This window comes from Conger conger, chromosome 15 (genome assembly GCF_963514075.1).
Source record: "Conger conger chromosome 15, fConCon1.1, whole genome shotgun sequence".
NCBI lineage: Eukaryota > Metazoa > Chordata > Actinopteri > Anguilliformes > Congridae > Conger > Conger conger.
In genome coordinates, this window is record NC_083774.1 from 27,311,820 (window position 1) to 27,338,314 (window position 26,495).

At 45.5% G+C, this 26,495-nt stretch overlaps 1 protein-coding gene and 1 long non-coding RNA gene across 3 annotated transcripts; one reads left to right on the forward strand and one right to left on the reverse strand.

Moving 5' to 3' along the window:
- Positions 1-211: 211 nt before the first annotated feature.
- Positions 212-2,307, forward strand: LOC133111965 (uncharacterized). The gene is made up of 3 exons (XR_009705024.1): positions 212-366; positions 1,456-1,576; positions 1,784-2,307. It is a non-coding gene; the product is annotated as an uncharacterized LOC133111965 (long non-coding RNA).
- Positions 2,308-3,725: 1,418 nt separating this feature from the next.
- LOC133111369 (septin-7-like) lies at positions 3,726-26,009 on the reverse strand. Of its 2 annotated transcripts, none has more exons than XM_061221657.1 (13): positions 25,690-26,009; positions 20,523-20,619; positions 15,513-15,619; positions 13,381-13,481; positions 12,824-12,958; positions 11,005-11,122; positions 10,787-10,879; positions 10,325-10,421; positions 7,935-7,986; positions 7,510-7,635; positions 6,333-6,468; positions 5,900-6,045; positions 3,726-5,180 (listed from the first exon to the last, which is right to left on the reverse strand). In XM_061221657.1, exons 1-13 carry the CDS (start codon positions 25,726-25,728, stop codon positions 5,141-5,143), a joined length of 1,287 nt encoding a protein of 428 aa, XP_061077641.1. In that variant the 5' UTR covers positions 25,729-26,009; the 3' UTR covers positions 3,726-5,140. The 2 variants fall into 2 exon arrangements, with proteins under 2 accessions (XP_061077641.1, XP_061077639.1); XM_061221655.1 differs by having other exon boundaries at positions 20,523-20,622; positions 25,690-26,008.
- Between the last annotated feature and the right edge of the window lie 486 nt (positions 26,010-26,495).

A 26,495-nucleotide genomic window follows, 5' to 3' on the forward strand; every position in this document is an offset into this window, starting at 1 on the left:
CAAACACCAACATCCAACCCCACAAACAGGATGTACGAAGACATGTAGTGCGTAGCAAACAGCCTCTCAACAGCGTCTCAGCCTCTCAACAGCGTCTCTGTGTCTCAGCGTCAACCACAGTGTCTCAGTCTCAACTGAGGTTATAACACCTTCTTGTGCAGACGGAAAATGGAACGTCAGCCAAAATTTTCCACACATTGACAGTATTTAAGGGGGCACATCAAACTGCTATTAGGACACTGGTACATGCAAATACACTCATACACGCTCTCTCAGCAAGTCCTTGAGTCCTCAGGATGATGAAGATCTACATCTCCCTGGCCCTCGTGATGCATGCGCTCATACTGAATCACGGTGATGCCCATCGTAAGTCACACTGACCCTCGCACCACAACAACTTTAAATACGAACGTGTTCTTGTAACACTGAAAATGCTCTTCCCTTACCTTTGCAAGAAGGCATTTGCAGGCTATGTACCAATGTACTAATGATTGCTTTGTTATTTTTGTTATTTATACTTTGATAAGTATCCCCCAGTGTAACTTGAAGTATATATCCTTGAATACTGTAGGTTGATAGTATTTGTGATTTCATGAATGCAAATGTGTTTCACAACAATTTTCGAATTGATAATACAGGGATGTTGTGTCTGCCACTGCTTAACAGCAATGTGACTGGTCAGGGGCCAGTTTCACAAAGCAGAATAACTGAGTTTGCTGGATAACTGGAAATCCCAGAACAGCTCTTTTTACTTCAGTCCATATTCCAAGGCCCTCATTTACCGATGTTGCATATGAACAGAAATGTACGTAAACCATGCGTGCGATCATTTCTTAGCAAAGTGTGGAATTTATCAATTTGTACTTGTACTTGAGATTGTGCTTAAATTTAAGCACACCTCTGACCATGCTCACGCACAGCACTTTGTGAAATATGCTAATGAAACACCATCCACAAGGATGGGATGGATATACTGTAAGAGTGACTGTCATCGTAAACTTGCAACGTTGATAAATGAGGGCCCAGATTTGGTTGGGTCCAGGTCTTACGCAGTGCAGTTAATCTGGCTGAACTCAGTACTCCTACTTTGTGGAACAGGCCCTAGACAGACAGGTGGCGAGGTAATTTGTGAATCTTTATACTGTGAAAGGACAGTTGTGCATTACAGCAACACGAGCAGTCACATTATTGCTGTTAACAGGACTTTTGGGGGACTTACCTGCGTTTACACAGGTGAAATGAATCTTGGGAAAGGAGTGATAGGTATATGGGTCTGTCAGGTCCTGAGCACCCAGTGTGTTATAGGAGTCCCTGAAAGAGACAGGTCTTGGCGCATCACTCGAACAGAGTACTTTGTATTGACACATTCTGCATGGGAGAGCATTCCTTTATATTCAGTATTCTCCTCATCTTGTGTGCTGTGCTAACCAGCCTGTCTTTTTGTGCATTCCACAGCAATTGCACTCTCCACTCTGCCTGAAAACTGCTGTTTCAGATTTTTTCAAGGAAATATTCCCAGCGCCAACATTGTGTCTGTGAGGAAAATTTACTCTGGCTGTCCTCATCAGGGATTTATGTAAGTCTCTGTGGAACTGTGAGTAAGGCTTGTGTAAACTATGTGAAACTGTGAGTTGGGTTTGTGTAATCTCTAGAACTGAGTAGGGTTTGTGAAATCTCTGTGGAACTGTGAGTAGGATTTCTGTAATCTTTGAAACTGTGAGTAGTATTTGTGAGATTCCCAGACTGCTTCTAACTGACTGCTCTGAACCCTTCATCTCCACAGTGTTCATACTATCAAAAACAGAACATTATGCATGGGCTCAAGCTTCCAACTGAAGACAGCTCAGGACAACTAAGGCTCCGAGAAGATGCCGCTACATGTGTCTTTACGGTTATAACTGAAAATCTTCTCATCTGTGTGTCAATAGTCGGCTTTATAAGCTTGAAGTCATAATGCAATAGTCTTGACTTATTCATGAATATCATTTAATTTGTAACAAGCCAATTAGCCTCAGAAGGGGTGGTGGTGGTGGGGTTATAATATGATTGTCCAAACCAGGGCTGTGGGTTCTTCCTGGAGGCTCTCTTCTTTGCACTGTAAGCCAGGGTAAATGCTCAAATGTGTGGAGAACCTAAAACATAGAATTTATGAACTGAGTTTGCTTTGCTTAAAAAAATTTTTTTATATATGCATGTCTATGTTTTCATTAGGGTGTGGCTTTGTACTTTGTTGGTATCGCAAGCATCTCTTCATGTATACCCTTTGAGCTGTATCAATAGAATTGAAATAAAATTTCCCACTTCTGACATTTTGAAAGGCTGGCAGTTCTTTCCCATTTCTCTTTATAGGGTAATACAAACTAACACCAAGACTAATCAAATGAGTCTTAGTGATGAGCATTTCCTTCAGAAACATTTACAACATGTACTGCAATGTTCTGCTTAATAATGTTCAAAACAGTTTTTTTTGGTAAGCCTATTGCTTGGCCTATGCTTCTGACAGTTTTTTATTTTTTATTTTAGCCTCATAATCACTTCCTTGATTTTCAATTGCACAACTCTGGTCCTCATGTTGACAAACAACAATACACACACAAAAGACCATCAAAGGCCTAGAATCAAGACGAGACAAGGAAAGCTCACTTAATTCTGCACTAAGGAAGTGCTTGAACAGACCTGACTTATCAGAAACACATGTGAAGCCTTTTGTCCCAAATAATATGGCACACTGAATTGGGGAGATTAGGTGTAAAAAGTACTGTACTTTCTACATGGAGAAAACCAAAATGTATAAAATACTCTTGACTAAAAGCTGAAACTTTATCAACATGTGGATCATTTTGTGGAATACAGTGCAAAAACAATATGCCTGTGTCCCAAGACTTATGGAGCTCATTGTATACCCAGATTAATGTTTGGCTAGTAAATAAACAAGGAAGAAAATATCTAACAATGTAAATGAACATGATATATTTAATATTCCTAGCACCAACATTGTGTCTGTGAGGAATATTTACCCTGGCTGTCCTCATCAGGGATTTTATGTAAGTCTCTGTGGTGAGTAGGGTTTGTGCAATCTCTGTTGAACTGTAAGTAGGGCTTGTGCAATCTCTGTGGAACTGTGAGTAGGGTTTGCGTAATCCCTGTGGAACTGTGAGTGGGGTTTGTGTAATCTCTGTGAAACAGTGAGTAGGGTTTGTGTAATCTCCGTGGAACTGTGAGTAGGGTTTGTGTAATCCCAGAGGAAATGTATGGTTTGTGAAATTCCCTGCCTGCTTCTAACCAACTGCTCTGAATTCTGCACTCCACAATGTTCTGACCAAAAAGAGAAGTATTCCATAAAGTATACATGTTAAAAGGAATTCTGAACAACAGGAACCAATAAAGCAGGTGATTGTGTCTTGAGTGTGTGCATATCGGCTTCAGTGTGAGTGCAGTCCGTAAGTACTTGGACAGTGGTACAATTGCTGTTGTTTTGTGTCTGTATTCCAGCACATTGGATGTGAAGCGAAACACTGAATATGCAGATAAAGTGCAGACTGTCACCATATTAATTGTGTAATTTAATTTTCCTAATTTAATTATACCACTTTTCAAATACTTGCACAGGGCACTGGATCTCACAAACAGCCTCCTAACTCTTAGGTGTTCTGGAACACTGCGCTTAGCCTTTGTCTGACGCCACTTTCCCCCAACCCTAAAATAACCAATCAAGGGAGCTGCAGCATTGGCCAAGTCTTTCCACGTTTAATATTAATAATGTACAGTTAGGCAGAGAGAACGTGATAACTGAATACATCGAAAGAGACTATGAGTTAAAAACCGCGTACATGTAAGACAAAATAAAAAGACCAAAAAATAAGCAAGTCATAGTCATATCCACCATTAAAAAGGATGGCTGGTCAAGAAAGGTTGACGGTTGAAGGATGACGGAATCCACACAAGGACGTCAGTCGCCCATGGAACACTCACACTCAGGATTTTGGGTGTCCGTTACTGAGACAACCAGGTAGCCAGGGAGACAGGGCGGTGCTAAAATGATGTCAAACTTTGTGTGTTGCCATGGTTACTTGCTGTATCACACATCTACATACAGCTACAGCATGGGTCTGGGCAATACCTTCTCAACTTCCTGTGATGGGAGGTGTGTGTGTGTTTTCGCCAACAGTGTGTTTGTGTGTGTGTGTGTGTGTGTGTGTGTGTGTGTGTGTTATAAGTCTGACAGTATACCGGGACCTCACCGTCTTAAAGGGACCTGTAGTTTAATTACGTTTAAAAAAAGAAACAAAAACATATATATACAAACAGAGAGGTTAGCTGTCCTCAGTTGCTGAGTGACTCTGTGTCCCACTGCCCAAATGACAGTCCCCATATGACAGTTACACACAACATCATTATAACCATTATACTTATGTTCAATATCTTCCTCTCTGAATGACATCATGCACTCAACAGGTCAACTGTCCTCCTGCCAAGCCATCACAGGCTGCTAACATGTTAAAGGCTGAACTTAAAAACATAATCATTAATTCACTGAAGCTGAATTAACATTGGTCGCTGTTCTGAGTGACAGATCAGGCGTTTACCGTGATCCCAGTTTGCATAGACAAACACGCGCAGACGCGCACAGACATGTAGCGTTCTCCTGCGATACTCACTTTCACGTACAGTAAATCCATTTTAAAAAACGATTATAAATAAATTGACCTCTTGAAACACAAATTTGCCGGACAAACTTTCGAAATTCGGACTAAACACCAAAGAAGAAGACTCCTCCGCACCACTGACGCTGATGGGAAATTACAACACCTGCTCCACCCAAACTCACACCTTCAGTTCACTCTTTGCACCCTGAGTCACAGGGGAATGTGTTTATGTGTGTGTGTGTGTGTGTGTGTGTATGTATGAGAGTGAGCGAATGAGATAAAGAATGTGTGTTTGTGTGAGAGAGAGAGGAGAAAGGAGTGTGTGCATGTTTGAGAGGTGTTTGTGTGCATTTTCTTTGTGTGTGCATGTGTGTGTCTGTGTGTGTGTGAGAGACAGAGAGAGAAGAGTGAAGAAGTGTGTGTGTGTGTGTGTGTGTGTGTGTGCAAGCATGTGTGTTTGTGTGTGTGTAATGCAAGAGGACCTGGTCGAGGGCTCAAAAGATTTTCCCTTTCTTCTTGTTCTTTTCCATGGTCCTGCCAAGAGAAAGAAAGAGAGAGAGAGAGAGCGAGAGAGTTTAGTTACAGTACAGTGTAATCTAATTGTCTTTTGGTTTTATCTGGATTTATCCTGGGTTTGTATGTTTGTGTGCGTGTGTACATGCATACATTTGTATTTATTTTTGCATACACATGTCACTGTTACTGTAGATATGTCTGCACGATAGGCAGCCGTGTTAAAACACAAGCTGAAATCAAAATGAACTTTTTCCTCAATTTGGTAAATCTGTCATAATCATACGAACATGGATTCCAAAAAGTTTATAAAATTGTAATACTTGTGTATTTTCAAACTAAGTCTTTTTCCATGCACAGTTTACGAGATTTGTATGTATGTGCGTGCATATGTGTGTGTATGTATGTGTATGTATGTTTGTGTGTGTATGTATGTTTGTGTGTGTGTGTGTGTGTGTGTATGTATGTGCGTGTGTGCGGTGTGTGTGTATGTTTGTGTGTGTGTGCGTGTGTGTATGTATGTGCGTGCGTGTGTATGTATGTGTGTGTGTATGTATTTGTGTGTGTGTGCGCGTGCGTGCGTGTATGTATGCGCGTGTGTATGTGTGTGTGAATGTGAGTGTATGCATGTGTGTGTGTGAATGTGAGTGTATGCATGTGTGTGTGTGTGAATGTGAGTGTATGCATGTGTGTGTGTGTGCGCGTGTGTATGTGTGTGAATGTGTGTGCACGTGTCTCACTTCGAGGCTTCTAGTTTCTGTTGCTCTAGTACACGCTGCTGAGCCTCCCAGTTGGATCTGTCCTCCTCAAACAGCCTCCTCTTCTCCTCCAGCTCCTTGTACTGCGCCTCCAGAGTCTTCTTCATCTGCTCATGACGCCTCTCCAGCTGAGGAAGAGGAGGAACCGTCACAACCCATGCCCTTGCACGCTCTCTCACTTACGCACGCGCACACACACATTCACACGCGCACACACACACACATGCATACACTCACATTCACACACACACACACACACACATGCATACACTCATATTCACACACACACACACACATACACACGCATACATACATAAACACATTCACACACACACACATACATACATACATACATACACACACACATACACATTCACACACACACACACAAACACACATTCACACACGCAAATACCTCCGCTTCCGAATCCTTCAGCTTTTGCTTCTTCTCTTTGACCTTCATCTCGAACACCTGCTCCATCTCAGTCTCCATCTTCTTCATCTTTGACACGTGTTCGCGCCTCTCCTCCTCCATCTGTGCCAGCGGGCTCCTGAGGGCCGAAGGTGCATAACAATTTATCACCTAACACAGAATATCCGTGAAGTGACTCACCAATCACTTCATTAGGAACATTTTTACTTTATTGCACCTACTTATTCATGCAATTATCTAATCAGCCAATTGTGTGGCAGCAGTGCAATGCATACAATCATGAAGATACGGGTCAGGAGCTTCAGTTAATGTTCACATCAACCATCAGAACGGGGAACATTTTTTATCTACGTTATCCTTGACTGTGGAATGATTGTTGGTGGCAGACAGGGTGGTTTGAGTGTCTCAGAAACTGCTGATCTCCTGGAATTTTCACGCACACTAGTCTCTAGAGCTTGCAAAGAATTATGTTACAAAAATCCAGTGAGCAGCAGTTTTGCGGGCAAAAATGCCTTGTTAATGAGAGAGGTCAGAGGAGAAGGGCCTGATTGGTCAAAGCTGACAGTACGGTGACAGGAATGCAAATAACCACACATTACAACAGTGGTATGCAGAAGAGCATCTCTGAACACACAACGCATTATAACATAATAAGTGGGTAGGTTAGAGCAGTAGAAGTCTAAACTCTAAAAAATACCTAATAAAGTGCTCACTGACTGTACATACAATACACATCAGTGAAAACACACAGTCAGTATCAACTGCAATCACATTCAAAATAAAGAGACCGTGCTTTGCTTTTGTTTATCAATAAGCATGCTTGTTCCAGTATATGTCCTGGGCAGTTTTGGATTCAAATACTTTTCTGTGCTTGATTGATCTTGCCTGGTGCAATTGAGCCAACCAAGAGGACCAGAAGGTGAGGTTTGTCTAATACACCAGACAAGCTCAGTAAAGCGTAGAAAATAATTTGAATCCATAACAGTTATTTAGCTGATGCTTTTATCCAAAGCAACTTAGCCAAAACTTTTTACCCAGGTCTCACCACAGCCATGTCCAGAATAAGAGACAGTGCTTTGCTTTTGTTTATTGAGAACGCATGCTTGCTCCAGGATGTGTCCCGGCCCAAGTGTGCCTGTCTGATTGGTGGGCCTCGTACTTAGTGAGCTGGCCCCGGGCCTTGGTGATGTCCACTCCATTACAGGTGACTGCTGCCAGCTTCCTGCTGCGGTAGTTCTCATAGTGCACGTTATTAGTCATGTCCTTCAGGTCCTGCATGTGGGTTCTGAAGAGGGAGGGAGAGAAAGAAAGAGATAAAGAGAGAGGGAGAGGAACGGGAACACCAGAGAAAAAAGTTTCTGTTACTTCATCCTGGTTGTTGTTACGTACTAACAGTAACAGAGCGACTCGTTGATTGTGGCTGGGTCCTGAGGGTAACAGCGTGACTGGCTGTTCCTGGGTGTCGAGGGTGAAAGTGAAAGTAATATTTTCTGTGTTATATAAATTCTTAGAGTGCATATGGTCGAACGGAGTTGAACAGACACTGGATATTTTGCTGTGTGTGACTGGTAGCCGGGCTGTCACCTGATCAGCATGTTCCTCAAGATGGTGAAGTCACAGTGCTCTCCGTTCTCCACTGAAACAGGAAGAGGAAGAGGGAGAGGGAGACAATGGAGCGCGTTAGGGACGGGTCCTCTGGGACATGGGAGGGGCACACGGAACACTAACACACACAGGTCACATGGGATTCTGGAAAAGGACCCAAGTGAGATCATCGTGTTTCCATGCCCTGGAACACGCAGTCATCGGCCGCAGCATGCCGAATTTTCTCGGGGCGTGTCTGTCTGTCCGTCACCCCCTCCTACCTGCGGACAGGTGTGTGTCCGTGCCCGGGTGCCTGCTAACGTTGTCTACGAGGAGGACCAGGGAGAGAAGAGTCTCCTCCTGACCCTCCTCAGCTCACCTCCTAACTCTACTGCGGCTCGGCGGTTGCAGGGGGGATCAGGAACGGGAGCGTAGGGAGGGCAGGGCCATGGGGTCAAAGGTCACCAGGTGGCTGGTGGAGTCTGCAACATGACAGGATGGTGGCTACTAATTAGCTGGATAATGTGTGAGAGTATATGTGTGTCAGACCTGGGTCAAATACATAACTGTTTTGGATGCAAATGCTTTTCTGTGCTCGATTGATCTTGCCTGGTCCAATTGAGCCAACCAAGAGGACCAGAATACATGGTTTGCACTTTTTGGAGAATATTTCATAGGTTCCAATACACCAGACAAGCTCACTAAAGTGTAGAAAAGTATTTGAATCCAAACCAGTTCTGTGTTTGACCAAGGTCTGATGTGTGTGTGTGTGTGTGTTTGTATGTGTCTGTAGGCCTGTGTGTGCGTGTGCTTGTATGTGTCTGCAGGCCTGTGTGCGTGTGTGTTTGTATGTGTCTGCAGGCCTGTGTGTGTGTGTGTTTGTATGTGTCTGCAGGCCTGTGTGCGTGTGTGTTTGTATGTGTCTGTAGGCCTGTGTGTGCGTGTGTTTGTACGTGTCTGCAGGCCTGTGTGCGTGTGTGTTTGTATGTGTCTGTAGGCCTGTGTGTGCGTGTGTTTGTACGTGTCTGTAGGCCTGTGTGTGTGTGTGTGTTTGTATGTGTCTGTAGGCCTGTGTGTGTGTGTGTGTTTGTATGTGTCTGCAGGCCTGTGTGTGCGTGTGTGTTTGTATGTGTCTGCAGGCCTGTGTGTGTGTGTGTTTGTATGTGTCTGTAGGCCTGTGTGTGTGTGTGTTTGTATGTGTCTGTATGTCTGTGTGTGCGTGTGTGTTTGTATGTGTCTGTAGGCCTGTGTGTGCGTGTGTTTGTATGTGTCTGTATGTCTGTGTGTGCGTGTGTGTTTCTATGTGTCTGCAGGTCTGTGTGTGCGTGTGTGTTTGTATGTGTCTGCAGGTCTATGTGTGCGTGTGTGTTTGTATGTGTCTGTAGGCCTGTGTGCGCGTGTGTGTTTGTATGTGTCTGTAGGCCTGTGTGTGCGTGTGTGTGAGGGAGAAGAGCATGCATGGTGACATGGTGACATGGCCTCCAGCCTCCTACATATAGCAGTGACGATACTCTCTCAGCCCTGCTCTGTAGTCATGGAAACTGTGGAACGGACGTCATCTGCTTCTGTGTGCAAGCCTGGATAATAATGTGCTCACTGCTGCACCAATTGGCATGCCTGAAGTGGCCAGCTCGATGACTCAGTGTGGAGCTACAGCGCCCCCACCTGGCCTCACAGTGTAACTGCAGGCAAAAGCTGTGAGCAACGACTGCACAGTGTTTGTGTGTGTAGTGTGAATATTAGTGTGTGTGTGTATAGTGTGTGTGTATAGTGTGCAGAGGCATGACAGTGTGTTTTGGGCAGGTGTGTGGTGAAACCTGGCAGGATGGAGCATGCAGTGCTCGAAGAGGTAACACAGGATGTAAATCAAGCCAGGACAGGACCTTCAAAATGGCCTCCCATGTCCACCTATGTCAGTGTCTGAAGCAGCTTCTCTTCAGACCTTTGACCTTTGACCTAACGTCATGGCAACATAAATGTGAAAAGCAGAGGGAAAGGCTGAGGGAGGGAGAAGAAAGGCAAGATTTATTTTACCAAAAATGCCCTCTGTACCATCGGTAATGAGGTCAAAGAAAGATAAAAGAGAAAAGGATTGTAAAAGAGACAAATGTATGTTTCAGCATTAGAGCAATAATTAAAAAATGAAAAGCAGTCCCTTCAAAGGAAAATTGAAAAAAGTCTCGGGAGAGGGAGCAGGAAATGTTAAAGAACTACAATACCCACAATTCACCCTGCACCCCTTTTCCAGAATCCTCCTTACACTCTAGTTGGGGGTGGGGCCATGCAGAGTGCCATTGGAACATATCAGTCACAGATGCTAAAACTCCACCCAGCACTATTATATTCCAAACCCCCCCACATGCTCCAACTCACACTGAAACCCCACCTACCTTCCGCCACGCCCCAGGGGTACTGACGACCTCTGACCTTCCGGCCGTTCACCTCAATCACCATGTTGCTGCCAACCACTGCCAGGGGCATTTTCTCCTGTTTGGGAAGTGATGGGGGGGGGGGGACGGACTAGCATTTCACCCTCTGTCACATGATGGTAGCAGTGCTGTGCGTGTGTGTATGTGTGTGTGTGAGTGTGTGTGTGTGTGTATGTGTGTGTGAGTGTGTGTGTGTGTGTATGTGTGTGTGAGTGTGTGTGTATGACTGTGTGTGGGTGAGTGTGTGAGTGTGTGAGCGTGTGTGTCTGTGTGTGTGTGAGTCTGAGTGTGTGTGTGTGAATGTGTGTGTGAGTGAGTGTGTGCGTGTGTTTGTGTGTGAGTGTGTGTGTGTGTGTGTGAGAGCGTGTGTGTGTGACTGTGTGTGAGTGAGTCTGAGTGTGTGTGCGTGAGTGAGTGTTTTACCTTGATCTTGCGGATCAGCTTGTTGTCCTCATCATCCTCCACATCGGGGAACTCATAGATCTTAATCTGGTGTTCCTGGATCTCCTTCATTATCTGAGAGGGAGGGAGATATACTGGTCACTCAGACGCAGGAAAAGACACACACACACTCATACACTCACACTCACTCTCTCACACACACACATACACACATCACACACACACACACACATCCACACCTGTTTTTTGAAGAGGTGGCACTCCTCGGGGGTGAGGGTGTCGGCCTTGGCGATGAGGGGGATGACGTTGACCTTGTCGTGAAGACGCTTCATGAACTCGATGTCCAGCGGCTTCAGCCTGGAAGCACATTTACATTAACCCCTTCAGTCCCACGCCCAGTACGAAGTGGCTCCACCCAAATGTTGGATTTGGTTGAGAACGTTGAGAAAATGTAGTAAGGTTTTAATAGGGGAACAAAACAATAGTATAGCAGTCATTTTGATTGGCTGAACAGGTATAAGTATGGGACTTGGGATTTTACGGTAACTATTTTACGGTAGTTAAGCTGGCACTCTTGGGACTGAAAGGGTTACAGTTCTGTTCGACTGAAAAAAACTGATTTTTCACTGCTGCAAATCATCCCTCAACTATTCACCTTTCAGGATAATACCATCTTTTGAATAATTACGCCATTTGTATGTCTGTATATAATTATTTATTATTTCTATCTTCGGAGTCGATTTTCTCAAAACCTGGTGTTGGGTGATATACATTTTTTCTCAGTGCACAGTCATCCAATCATCATGAAACTTTGGAAACCTTTACTCCATATCCAGTGTTTTGAGCCAATTATTTTCTTGTTACAAGCTTTAGCGTGGCGGGTACAACATCACAAATCTCACTGTCAAATCCTGAAATTTCATAATTGTTCTTCATGAAGAAATGTCTCAAGAGTGCCATATTACCCACAATTCCCCAAACTCTAACATGTGAGTGTGTGTGTGTGTGTGTGCGGTGCGCACATGTACATGCATAGCATTTAATCTCTTCAGGCACATGCGTGTGGCCTGAGTGGATATGCGTGTGTGCATGAGTGCACATGCACATGTATGTGCTCATGTGAACATCTAGGCTACATGCACATACAATGCCTTCCAGAATTATTGCCACCCTTGATAATGAGGGAAAGCGGCAATGAAAACTGTTCACTGTTGTTCATCAGCTTACACTCAAAATTTGAGAAATCTATCCTTTAACGAAGGTAAAATGTTTCAAAGAAAAAAAGTCTTTAAAATAAAAAAATGAAAAATCCTCAAACAAAACAAAAACACACAAAATCGCAACAATTGCCACCCATATAAATAATTCTGAATAAAATCTAATTGATGGATATTCCCATATTCGGATTGAGTTTGACTTCAGTGGATTTCCCAGTTGGAACTTTCATGACTCCCATATGATGTGAACACGGCATTAACTGTGTAATCAATTGCTCTAATTAATTTAGTGCAGAGTAACAATGAAAACCAGTAGAGAACGTGGCCCTCCAAGACCAGGCTGGGTCAAAACAATGAACAAGTTTATCACAGGAAATGATAAATATTTTACACATTTACCTTTAAATGCACTCATACATTATACATACAAATTTCTTTTGACTCAAAACAATGACACGGTTCTTTTTTTTTTTTTTGCTCACAGTATTGAGCGGTAATTGAATGAACATACCATGAAAGCCTTCAAAGGATTGTGGGCCAATATGGCCCGCGGCAGTCTTCCTGTGTGTGATTGGCTGGGTCAAAAGTGAGGTCTCTGCTATGTTTGGCTAAATCAGTTAATGAGAGCTAATGGCTGAGATCTGATGACATTCCCCAAAGAGCAAAATCCTCTCAGATCCCAATTATATAACCATGAGAGTCAGTCTGCAGGCAGTGGGAACCACACAAACACACGTGTGTGCACACACTACTGTATCCAGCCCTCAACTTATATAACTCTTGGTACAGACACTAATTCACACAGAGGGACTGCTTCATGGTAAAGTCTATCAGTACCCACCCGTGACCAGAGGGGGCGATGAAGTACAGGCAGCAGTGCACCCTGTTGTCTGGCATCAGCCTGCGGTTGACCCTGGACTCTGCATTCAGGAAGTCCTCACACTTACTGTCAATGAAGTTAATTACAGGCTGCCAGCTAGAGAGAGACAGGGACAGAGAGATAGAGGGAGAGAGAGAGAGAGAGAGAGAGAGAGAGAGAAAGAGACAGAGAAGGAAAGAGAGAGGGAGAGATAAAGAGAGCATTTTGTCTTCTTTCAACATTAATTTATATATTACATCTGCCACAAGACATTTTTCCAGAACTCTGCAGGCTCTTTAAGGTACTACTTGGCAGCTATATATGGAGCTACTGTTGAAACATTCAGAATGCAGAAAAATGAAACAAAAATGAAAATGCACACAAAAACAGACACACACAATGAGCGATGAGTCTCTTATCTTCAGCCACAGACGTAAATGCGACAGCCAGGAATCAATCAGCAGTTCTTGTCCTGGATATGGCACCCAGGGGCCACAGACAGTCCTGTTCCACACGTATTTACAGACACATTAACTGACCAGTTGCTGTTGTCCACTGCGTCCCCAAACCCCGGCGTGTCCACAATGGTGAGAGTGAGCTGAACTCCCCCCTCCTTCACCAGCACTTTGGACTGTTCCACCTGCAAATGAACAGGGGGGAGGGGTTACTGAGTGATGGGCAGGTGCACACACGAATGACAGTCTGGGCTCTTTCCAATAGCTTATTTTTCACCTCCTTGCCTCATTCCCTTGCACCTAGCTACACCCGTTGGCAGAGGCATGGATAGGAAGCCAGAAAAGCAGGTGAAAACAGGGGAAAACGTTGGCATTTGGCAGACGCTCTTATCCAGAGCGACATACAGTTGATTAGACTAAGCAGGAGACAATCCTCCCCTGGAGCAATGCAGGATTAAGGGCCTTGCTCAAGGGCCCAACGGCTGTGCGGATCTTATTGTGGCTACACCGGGATTCGAACCCCCGACCGTGCGTGTCCCAGTCATTTACCTTAACCACTACGCTACAGGCCGCCCCACAATTAAACAAACAGAGTGACCTTGCTCCTTCATATGTACGTTTGAGGCAAGGTTGGTGACAGATTTGGCATGGCAGACGAGGAGAGGTGGATCCACTGGTCGATTATTTATAAATCATGCACTCCAAAAAAATACTTCTGCAAAGGACATGCTCATGTTTCCTTGTTCAAGAAATTTTCGGGAGTCTCCTAGCTCCTGGCTCCTTGAAGGAACATTTAACGGATGGGAATTTCCAGGAGGATGGCAGAACCCTGATTTGCAGGTCAGGCAGGGAACAAGGAGACAGGGAGGGATGAAATAAGCGACTGAATGAGCCCAGTGGTGATGTGGTGTTGCGCAACTTGCTCTTTTGGAAGCTCAGATGAGATCAACACGCATCACTTCCTGCTGCTGTTTCAGCTGCGTTCAGTTAAAGTTGCTCGTTCCCACACAGCTATTTCTGGATGACCTCTTTCAGTAAGCATGACAGCCACAAACACACACACACACACATGCATAGATACATACACGCACACACATACACAAATAAACACAGAGACACATACACACACATACACACATACACATGCGCAAAAACACACACACATGCAGACATACACACGGACATACACACAGAACTAGCATGCAAACAGCAGAAACTCAACATCTTCACATGCACGCACGCACACACACACACACACACACACACACACACACACACACAAATCCATGCACTCACCCACAGGTTCTACTCAGACATACAAACGGTTATACACGAACACACACATATCATCACACAAATGTACAAACACACAGCTCACACCTAAAATGAGACCCTGTGCTGTTCATGTATATAAATAGTCTCCCCAGGTCCAGTTGGCCAGGCTGGTCAGCCCCACAAAAGCCACCTCCTCACTCAGCCTGCTGCTAAATCTACCCTGTGGCTTCACAGGCCCGGCCAGCTCCACACCCAGAGAAATGTTTCACACACAGACACACAGACAGACACACACACACAGACACACACACACACACACACACCCCCCTGGGGATGATATACATGGTTAAAAGAAGCTCCTTTTCTTCTCCGTATCCAAACGAACACACATACAGTACACAGACATGTGTGGGTGTGTATGTGTGCTGTGATGTGTGCATACCCTGCAGCTGCATTAACAGTCATCAGCCAGAGCCTTTTCCATCAGACGGGGAGATGATGTCATGGTGGCAGCCATACTTTCGTGGGAACATTCCTGACCCTGAACCCCCCCCCCCCCCTCTCCCCCCTCTCCCCCCTCTCCCGTCTGAACCGTGCCCCCGATCTCACTGATAGCGCCCTGCGCCCATCCCCCCTCCTGTTTACAGAGCCCATATACGGCCATGCTGCCTGGGTCTCGGGGTCCGCCTGTGCATTCTGAGCCTCTGTCTGTGCTCGGGCTCCCTGCACACTGCACTCGTTGTCGTCTGGCGTCCGTGTTTGTGTGGAATAGCCATTAGCGCTATTAGCCATTAGCCATTAGCGCCGTCGGGGGTTAACTGCGCTCTGTGTGCGTTTGGTTCGGTCTGAGTTGTGTGTGCGTGTGCGCGGGGGTTTGCGAAGGGTGCTGGGCTGGTGTACGGGTGAGGGGTGAAGGGTGAGAGGGGAGAAGGGGGGGGTACCTGCACCGTCTTCTTGATGCGCTGAGAGGGCCCGGGGTAATCCTTGGAGTACAGTTCAGTCAGGAAGAGAGAGTTGATGAGAGTGGATTTCCCCAAACCAGACTCACCTGCAGAGATGGAGAAACATGGATATCAACAACACACACATATACACGCACACAGGCACATACACAACTCTCACACACACACACACACACACACACACACACACACACACACACACACACACACACACACACACACACACACACACACACACACACACACACACACTACTGGCATTTGGCAGACGCTCTTATCCAGAGCGACATACAGTTGATTAGACTAAGCAGGAGACAATCCTCCCCTGGAGCAATGCAGGGTTAAGGGCCTTGCTCAAGGGCCCAACGGCTGTGCGGATCTTATTGTGGCTACACCGGGATTAGAACCACCAACCTTACGTGTCCCAGTCATTTACCTTAACCACTACGCTACAGGCCACCCAAGCACACACAGGCACAAACTCAGATACACACACACGTGCACACACTCATACTGTTCTCAGTCTGTGAAAGTGCTCAATAATTAATTACAACAGCATGTGGCAGACAGAGCTGGACAGCACATGTGTGTGTGTGTATCCTTGTACGTGTGTTCTTTATCTGTGTGTATGTGTGCTGGTGTGTGTTTTATATCTGTGTGTGTGCTTGGTGTGTGGGTTGTTTTATGGTCTGGGTAGAGTTCAGTCACGGAAACTACGGCAGAAATGAAGGGGGGAGGGGTTGGGAGGATGGAGAGAGAGAGAGAAAGGGAAAGGGAGAGGGAGAGGGAGAGAGACAGGAAGAGGGAGGGAGCGATGGAGAGTGTGTTTTATTTGCTCTGCCCTGTGGCTGATGTGATTCTGACCTTTCCTAATGAAACAAAGAGGCAGGCTTATTTCCTGAGCTGCAGTCCTAAAGCACAATATCCGCTCCAGCGTGTTCTATACCAGAGACTGAAAAGAGCTGTGTGTGTGTGTGTGTGTGTGTGTGTGTGTGTCTGCATGCTCTTTATCTGTGTGTGTGTGTGTGTTCATTTTCTATGTGTGTGTGTCTGTCTGTCTGTGCGTGTGTGTGTGTGTTATTTATCTGTGTGTGTGTGTGTGTGTTCTTTATCTGTGTGTATGTGTTTGTGTGTTAATTTTCTATGTGTGTGTGTCTGTCTGTCTGTGCGTGTGTGTGTGTTTGTCTGTGCCTGTGAGTGTGTGTTATTTATCTGTGTGTGTGTTCTTTATCAGTGTGTCTGTGTGTTCTTTATCTGTGTGTGTGTGTGTGTGTGTGTGTGTGTGTGTGTCTGTCTGTCTGTGTGTTCTTTATCTGTGTGTGTGTCTGCATGCTCTTTATCTGTGTGTGTCTGCATGTTCTTTATCTGTGTGTGTGTGTGTGTGTTTTGCTGCCACATGATTGGCTGATTAAATATTTGAATTCATAAGCTGGTGTAGAGGTTTACCTATTAAGGTGAACAGTGAGTGTATGTGCATGCCTGTGCAAAATTGAATGTGGGTGCCTTTTATCTGTGTGCTTGTGTGTGTGTGTGTGTGTGTGTGTTTGTATGCGCGCACGTGTGTGGATGTGTCTGGAGGGGGCTGAACAGCACCAGCTGTGTAGTAGTTACACTTCCATAACAGGCCCCACAGGGGGTGCTACAAACCCTGAATAAAACACTACAGAACTACTGCAACAGATGCAGCAGCACAATGAATGAAAAAGAGCGTGTTACTCAGTGGGTCAGAGGAGTGTGTGAATGGAGTGAGTGTGTTACTCAGTGGGTCAGAGGAGTGTGTGAACGGAGTGAGTGTGTAAAGCAGTGGGCTGGAGGAGTGTGTGAACGGAGTGAGTGTGTAATGCAGTGGGTCAGAGGAGTGTGTGAATGGAGTGAGTGTGTAATGCAGTGGGCTAGAGGAGAGTGTGTATGGAGTGAGTGTGTAATGCAGTGGGCTAGAGGAGAGTGTGTATGGAGTGAGTGTGTAATGCAGTGGGTCAGAGGAGTGTGAATGGAGTGAGTGTGTAAAGCAGTGGGCTGGAGGAGTGTGTGAATGGACAGATTTTCTCCAGACGAGGCCCATTCTGGCTGGGGCTCAAGGCATTTTAATCAGATCCAGAGCAGCCAATAGGGCCGCGCTCTGGTCTCCAAGCAGCCGTAACCAACGAGGCCCGCGGCCCCCAGACACCGGGGCTAGCCCTGCTACGCTACGCTCCGCTCCGCTCCGAGGAGCGCTTTCTGTTCCCGCGGAGACCGCTGCAAACCCCTCCGCAAACCCCTCCCCCTCTCTAGACTGACGCGAACGCAGCCCGAGAGAGGAAGCACAAGCAACGGCCACCCCGGAGCATGCTGGGACGGCGAGAGAGAGTCAAATCTCTGAAGAAACATCCAAAGAACACAAATCCTGATCAAACTGAACAAGCAGCACTGCCCTGTACTCCCTCAGAGATCTCACTACACCTCACCCTACCTCACCCAAACCGACCCCCCCGCGACCCACCCCACCAGACAACAACAAACAAACAGACAAACAACAACGACAGAGTTATAAAGCTGTAAAGGCAAATCAACAGGAAGACACGAGGGTAAATACCATAAACCTATGGGCTTGCTCTTCAAATACACACACGCACGCACACACACACACACACACACACACACACACACACACACACCTGCACACAGACACAGACACAAACACACACACACACATTCGCTCTATCTCTCTCTGCTCCATTGCCTCAGGACAGCTGTCCTGAATTAGTCTCTTTTTGGGTTAATTAAATATTGGCTCCCATTGGGCTGGGTCACACACTCTCCACAGACAGCTGAGTGCCACTCAGTCTAAAGTATTTCAATTCAATTCAAGTGCGCAGCTGACGAACAAATGCTCCGTATAGGTGATGTGTATAAAAAACTAGACACTGTAGACTTTCTATTCAAGTGCTTAGTTTTGCATGATGAACAAAAGCTCAGTATTGCCAAAGTAGAAAATAAAATCTACAGTTATTCACTGAATATGACACTAGCCAATGGACTTTTAATGGACGGACAGACAGGGAGTATATTTTCCCCAAGGCAATCCTGGAATTCCAGTCCGCTCCCCCAAACTCTTCCTGTCAACACTCTAATTGCCCTGAAATTACCCTCAGGGCAGCAGCTGGACTCACCCCCCGTCTGCCCTCACATCTCCATCTGCCTCTGTCTCGGACAAGAGGGGGACAGGGGGGTGCTTTTATTGCACTCAGTAATAAAGTTGTGTCTCGTACGGCATGTACACACAATTTCTGTTCAGTCTAGTCAAGGGTCAATGCCAAATTCTGCTGAAAGAAAGCGTTTCTGAAAAAAGACAAACTATGAATGCAGCGTAGCAGAATGTCAGAGGAGAGAGAGAAAGGGAGAGAGACTTAATTTTAAGTTGGATGGATTTGGCACAACCAAATTCAACATCATCAGAATGTACACACACATACACACCCCACACACACACACACACACACACTCACACACATGCACATGCACATACACACACTCACACACATGCACATACACACACCCACACCCACACACACTCACACACATGCACATACACACACACACCCACACACACTCACACTCACACACATGTACATTCATGCACACACACACACACACACACACACACACACACACACACATACTCACACTCACACACACACAGTGAACACAACAGTCCAGCTGGTCAGGGTGTAAGCCCGTGTGTTTCATGCCAGGATTCAGGGTGCATTTTATGGGCGTGTCAGCCGCTTGGGAGCAGAACAGCAGCTAATCCCTCACACAGCCAGGGGGCGTGGCCACCTGTCACTCACTGCCAGCTGGGCCCTGGGCTGTCATACGGCACATAATCACATGATCTCATAATTAGCATCTAAGGGATGGCAGGGCCAGAAAGACGAGTGAAAAATGCAACAATGTATAGTGACAGTAAATAGGGTGGGAGGGGTTTATGTGAGTAATCTGCCTGTGGGCGTGTCAGAAGCAAGCTATTGGAGCAGACAGACATCATATAGGGTGTGGTTACTGGGCACAGGGGAGAGGTATAGTGCCGTATAAAGTGGTATAGGGTCACAAGGACTGATATGTTGAATTGGTATACTTTTCTAAAACAAAGGCAGCAGTGTGTGTGTGCAAATCTAGGATGATCCCCAGACGCCTGCTCTGACAGCACGTCAATTCCATGGGATTAACCTGGAGGAGCCTCTACCACACTGGGTCAGCAGGCCAGTACCACACCCCTTATCTATACTACAACTCCCATTATCCCACACCCCTTATCTACACTACAACTCCCATTATCCCACACACCTTATCTACACTACAACTCCCATTAACCCACACACTTTATCTAATCTACAACTCCAATTGTCCCACACACCTTATCTAAACTACAACTCCCATTAACCCACACGCCTGACCTACACTACAACTCCCATGACTAGAGGTGACATGGTTCAGATTTTGCCAATACCAATGTTAAAAACAATACATTTAAAACAGTACCGGTGCCTTAACGGAGTATGAACCAATACCTTCTTTAAAAGCAAATAACAACTGAAAATGTATTTTAATTGAAAAGGCAACAAAATGTAACAATTTAATTGTTTTATGTAACTGTTTAGAATATATGTTACACTTATAATTGATAATGCAGAAGCACATGCACATACACACACATACACAAAATACTTTTGGCATTTTGACAGAGTTTAACATTAGCTAGCTTGCTAAGGGTACCTGCTATCACTGAGTCCACATAGTGAGTGTAACGTTAGCTAGTGAAGGTTTGTGGCACAGAAGTCAGGCACCGAAAAGTATGCTGCCATTCAGTCCAGGAGGTACCAGTCGTATGGGGAACCAGTGTCATAGTGGTACTGAGTTTCGGAAACCCAACCCTACTAATGACACAGAAACACAGACAGACAGACACACACACACACACACACACACACACAGAGGGAGAGGGGGACTCACCAACGACCATCAGTGTGAATTCGAAACCTCTCTTCACAGACTTCCTGTAAACTTGGCTGGGGAGGTTGGCGAACCCGACATACCCCTCCAGATTCCTCTGCTGGAAGAAGAAGCCAATCACATCATCACAAACACAACTTAACTCATATCAGTGATTTATATCAGCACTGCTTATTCGCCCTGAAACCCCTCCACTCCCCCTCAGAGCACGCTGACACAACAAACCCACCCACGAGACCCAGCTCACAGCTGCACACTGACCTCCACCATGGGACAGGAAGAGCCAGAAACACCTCCCCTCACACTGTGGAGCTCTGACACACACACAGACGCAGACACAGAGTCCAGACAAGTTCCACGGCATCGTAATAATGTGCATCCACTACATTAACGCCGGTAGTTACAACGGGTGTATGCTGTGCACGTGGATGTTAAAAAAGGCGATAGTTGCACTCAAGTGTTTCTGCTGCCAGCTGCCATGACACCCTGCCTGCCACCATGACACACACACAAGCACAAATACACACACACAGTCACATACACTCACCGAGCACCGATGCGTTGTGTGTCGCACTTAGATGCTCTTCTGCATACCACTGTTGTAATGTGTGGTTATTCGCATTACTGTCACCTTCCTGTCAGCTTTGACTAGTCTCGCCATTCTCCTCTGACCACTGTGCACATGCACACACACACACATACCGATTCAAACACAGACACGCTCACGCACATGCACCACACACACATGCACTCCTCATTTACGCAGCCATGAGTGTAAGGAATTCAACGCTTCTCGGTTTACATATAATGTCATGTCCATCATCAGGTCATCATGAAGACACTGTGGTTCCACCCAGCTTACACCGATACCTTCTCCAATCTGCACCTTCTCCCTCTCCTCTCTCTGCGTGCACTCTCCCTTTGCCTACCTCTCTCTCTTTCTCCATCTGTTCTCTCCCTAAATATATCCTCTCCCTTTCTCCATCTGTCCGTGCCCACTACATCTCACATCCTACTGCGGTTAAACATCGTCTGTAAGACCCCTCCCCTTTGCAGACCTAACATACGGTATGTCCCCTGAGCAAAAAGCTTGTGCCATTATGGATAGCTCCAGACACAGGTGTGAGTTCACTGTCCTGACCTGATGGTCATACTTTCCCTTCTTATTAGATATGCTTTGGATAAAAATTACACACAGGCTTATGAACATATATTTTTTCAGTATATGTAGTTCCCATCCCTCAAGCTTTTCATTGTTAGCGCAATGCTCTACCTAAATGCAGTGCTGAAGTACAGGGTAAGTTTTAGGGGGGATGGGTGGTCCTTCCCACCTTCACTGAGGTGCTGCTGGTTTGTGTTGACATTCTGTGCTTGGCAAATCTTATTGGTCAACATCACGTGTGCTTGTCACACGGCAGGGTGCCACGTGAGCAAACTCATCCGTGCAATAGAACGCAGCCACTGCTTCTACACGAGATTGAGAAGACTTGTATGCTTTGCAAAATGCCTGATAGTTTTACTGTAAGTCCCCATTCAAACCAAACTGAGTGGTGGAAAACAAGACCATGCGAGCCTGGTTTAGCCGGACCCTGATGAAGAGGAAGTATGGCTGGCAGAAGCTATATGGGTTAACCCATGCCTGTCAATGCAGAAGTGGAACTGGACCCTCTGTCACTTTTTTATGAATAATGAAAATTATTATATCGGTGATAAAACAGCTTTCCCAAGAAACCAGAAGTGATGTTAAATATAACCCCCCTTGGGCTATATTTACTTCCTTCACTGAGGCATTTCCATCTCAGTAGGCCGCTTGTTTCACTGCAGAATGTTTCGTGACTTTAAAAGCATTGCATTCTGGTTTCGATTGAGGTAGGGCACTGTCTAGTAGCTTTGAGATCGCCTTGGCAGAAAGAACCGATTGCCGCTACATATTATTTTGAATGTAGCCTAATGATTCTATTAGCTGAATCGGGAACACTATGGAAACAAACAAGCCGGAAAATAAATTCCGTCTGTTCCACGGAATCAACGCTGCTTGTCTCTTCACTCACTTAAGGCACCGGAATGAATGGACATTTTATTAGTGGAGTTACCTCAGAATTTGGCTAGGCATCACTCCATCACTGGAGTTTTTAAGTCTGAAGCGGACTACGGTCAGGAAAGGTAACAACAAGATGTAGGGACGTTTGTATTAAATGATGCCAATTTAGATGATTAACTTCGTTGGGGAGGTAATGAATGGGAATGAACATTACGAATTAGTATAGCTAGGTGTTTGATTGGCAGAACACAGGTCCTCCTGTGTCCCTCATCTTGTTACAGCTTTCAGTATCTTCATACATACTGCTTAAGCCATATTGCGCAAGCGTGTTATAACAAGGTATGTCCGTCACTCAATAATGAAAAACACAATTATTTCCCAGTCCGTACAGATGCAGACATTACATTACATTACATTATTGGCATTTGGCAGACGCTCTTATCCAGAGCGACGTACAGTTGATTAGACTAAGCAGGAGACCATCCTCCCCTGGGGCAATGCAGGGCTACGGGCTTTGCTCAAGGGACCAACTGTGCGGATTTTATTGTGGCTATACCGGGATTAGAACCACCGACCTTGCATGTCCCTGTCATTTACCTTAACCACTACGCTACAGGCTGCCCCGTGCACAGAAACTGCAGTTCCCCCTCTGGCCTGATAGGGGCGCCCCGAGCTTTTGCCTCTAAGTCGAGCCCGTAGAGGATATAAGCGGCCTGGTGTTCAGAGCGGCAGATCGGACCACGAGCCGGACCCGTTGGCACGGCAGCGGAGGCGTTATCGGGCCTAGAATCAGAGACCGCTGCGTCACCATCACTGCCCAACAGATACGCCCCCCACCTCACTCCATACCTGCTGCTGCGCGTCATCGGATTTGGTTTCGCACACAAGCACACAAACATGCACTCACCGCAATACACACACACACACACACACACATGCACTCACCGCAATACACACACACACACACACACATGCACTCACCGCAATACACACACACACACACACACACACACATGCACTCACCGCAATACACACACACACACACACACACATGCACTCACCGCAATACACACACACACACACACACACATGCACTCACCGCAATACACACACACACACACACACACATGCACATGCACGCGCACACACACATGCACTCACCGCAATACACACACACACACATGCACGCGCACACTACACATGCACTCACCGCAATACACACACACACACACACACACACACGCACACACACACGCACGCGCACACTACACATGCACTCCCCGCAATACACACACACACACACACACACACACACACACATGCACGCGCACACTACACATGCACTCACCGCAATACACACACACACACACACACACACACACACACACACACACACACACATGCACGCGCACACTACACATGCACTCACCGCAATACACACACACACACACGCGCAATGAACATGGAAACACACACACATGAAGACACAGGACTACACGCATGGAAACCCACACACACACATGTTTCATTCCAGGCCAAATGAGATCTCTGCTGATGTGTCCATATGATTGCATGACTTTTCACCTAAAGCTGAAGAAATCACGGATGAGTCAGTATGTCCACGTGCTTGTGTGTGTGTAATATTCTGTAATATTATCCCTCTTGTACAGTGACAGCACACAAAAAAACACCTAATCTACCACTGTCACCCCATTATTCTATACTTCTATAATATTTAATCTATCACTATCTCACTATCACCATAATTACAAATCTATCACCAGGCTCTTAAACACAATCACAATCACTGTGTCATTGCACGTCTCTGTGCAGTAATATACATTAAATTAAAGTGTATAACTGTGTAAAAATTAGTTGTCAGGTCGGAAGATAATAAATTCAGTGGGGCGATTTGGGATAGCAGAAAAGAATTAAGGAAGCGGGTCGGTCGGCAACGGAAGACAGACAGCTGCGGTATGTGGCGACATTGCCTGTGGGGAAAATTCAGACACGTGTGCAATATTTTAGTTCCCACTCTGAAACCTCTAAGATCAAACATCTGAAATCCAGCAAAAACAAAATTAGTAGGCCGAATAGTTCTCAAATTTTCACGGTATGCAGCTGTAGATTTTTGCAATTCCACAGTGATGTGATGGACTTTTTTCTTTTTTTGGGGGGGGGGGGGGGGGATACTTTGGGGGGGGGGGTACTCTTGATCTTGTAACGATTCTCTATGACTTCATGTGTAGTATAGTCAGGGGTTGATTGCCTTTATAGCTGAGATTGAGAAGATTACGTCATCTGAAATATGTCACCGACACTTATAGCTATATTCGTGTCACTTTCGAGAGGCTAATATTAACGTTAGCTCTAATACAACAAGCTGGTGCTTAGAATGACATTAATCCTGACAATTGCAATACGTTGTTTTAGTCGCTCATACAAAGGGGGCCATATGGTCTTGGGATAGTGCCGCCCCGTGAATTTGTATGCGTAGCCTGCATTCAGCTGTTACTTCTCGTTTACAGTCTGACCGTTCTTGCGTGCAACATTTTGTCGGTGCCAGCCCACAACGCACAATGCACAGTCAATATTGTCACTGAAATGGTCGCGTTTTAGATACCAGAGCCAGCGTACAACAAATAAATATAGATATACTGCAATCGCGCATATTCACAATAACCGATTACGTTCCATATGTAGATCACGTGACCGACAATCAAAGCCAGCAGCCGACAATCCGGTTCAAGGGCAGCAAGTTGCACGCCTTTGTGTATGTTGACGCAAAATTAGCATATGTGTCTAATGCATCACTCCGGAACAGGCCCTATGTGAGCATCACAGAGAATAGGCTACTGTCCTCATCCAGCACAATGAATGTGCCCGAGCGAAGAGTAGCGGAACAAGACTGTCCCGCAGTGACGGACCCATCCCCCGTGCTTTCTCAAATTGTAGACTAGATCACGTTATCGCAGTCAACCCAGGACACGCATTCTCCGCACTAGCGACAAGCATAGACAACTTCTATTTACGCTGACGTACCCAACAGACATGGTTTACTGTACAGAGATACGTTTCGTTGTAAGGATACATATGTTCCACAGACGTAGGTTTGAAGATACTTACTGCTATGCTGGGGACTGCAGAATCAGGTCTCTCAATCATTTTACTCTGATGGTAGTTGCACAGAAACCGAACAAATCAGACATAAAAGATAAGCAAATAAAGGGTCTGAGTAGCTCTAAGTAAAACGATGCTGTTCTTTTCAAGTGACGCGATGTAGCCTAGACTTTGTCTTAAAAACTTAAACAGGATGAACAACTGCCTCCCGAGTGGAGTCAAATGAATGAAATCGAACCGTGAATCGTGAATGCTCAGGTAAACTACCACAACGGCTCAGCGAATGCGGTTTCTGGGATTAAGAAAAACTGTAGTCGCAATCTTGAAAGGCGATCGTCCCCTCCCTTGTAGCCACATGCTGATTGGTCAATGGCAGCTGTATTCGTATTGGCAATGTGACGTTTCTGCATATAGACCCGCCTCCAGAATTTGATTGGTTCAATGAAAGATACCACACGCAATACAAATGCATTATGGTTATTGGAGTTTGTTTTTAAAGTTTCGAGCCTTTGCATCATTATAGTTCCTGACTCGTTTATGATCTGGAGCTGAATCCAGTGAACAAAAACAAATAAATGTATGTGCATAAAATACGTACATTTCAATATAAAGCACATTTTGCTTGTTTTCACACAAACGTTGTGTCACAAAATCTCTTGCATTGACAATACATTTGAATTATCATTAACCACACTCAAAGATGAAACACTAGTTGCTTTAATTATACCGTAATTCTAAAAATTAGGGTTAGGACAATGCAAGTGAAGTGTAGACTACTACAAACAATTTCAGAGGAACACGAGAGTGCAAGA

What these genes read in the sequence shown, in the direction of transcription:
- LOC133111369 (XM_061221655.1), bottom strand. Translation starts at nt 25,728, where the DNA reads ATGATTGAGAGACCTGATTCTGCAGTCCCCAGCATAGCA. An exon ending in GCATCAAGAAGACGGTGCAG is followed by an intron (nt 13,482 to 15,512) that starts GTACCCCCCCCT and finishes GTTCATTTGCAG; the next exon opens with GTGGAACAGTCCAAAGTGCT. An exon ending in GCAGTGGACAACAGCAACTG is followed by an intron (nt 12,959 to 13,380) that starts GTCAGTTAATGT and finishes GTCTCTCTCTAG; the next exon opens with CTGGCAGCCTGTAATTAACT.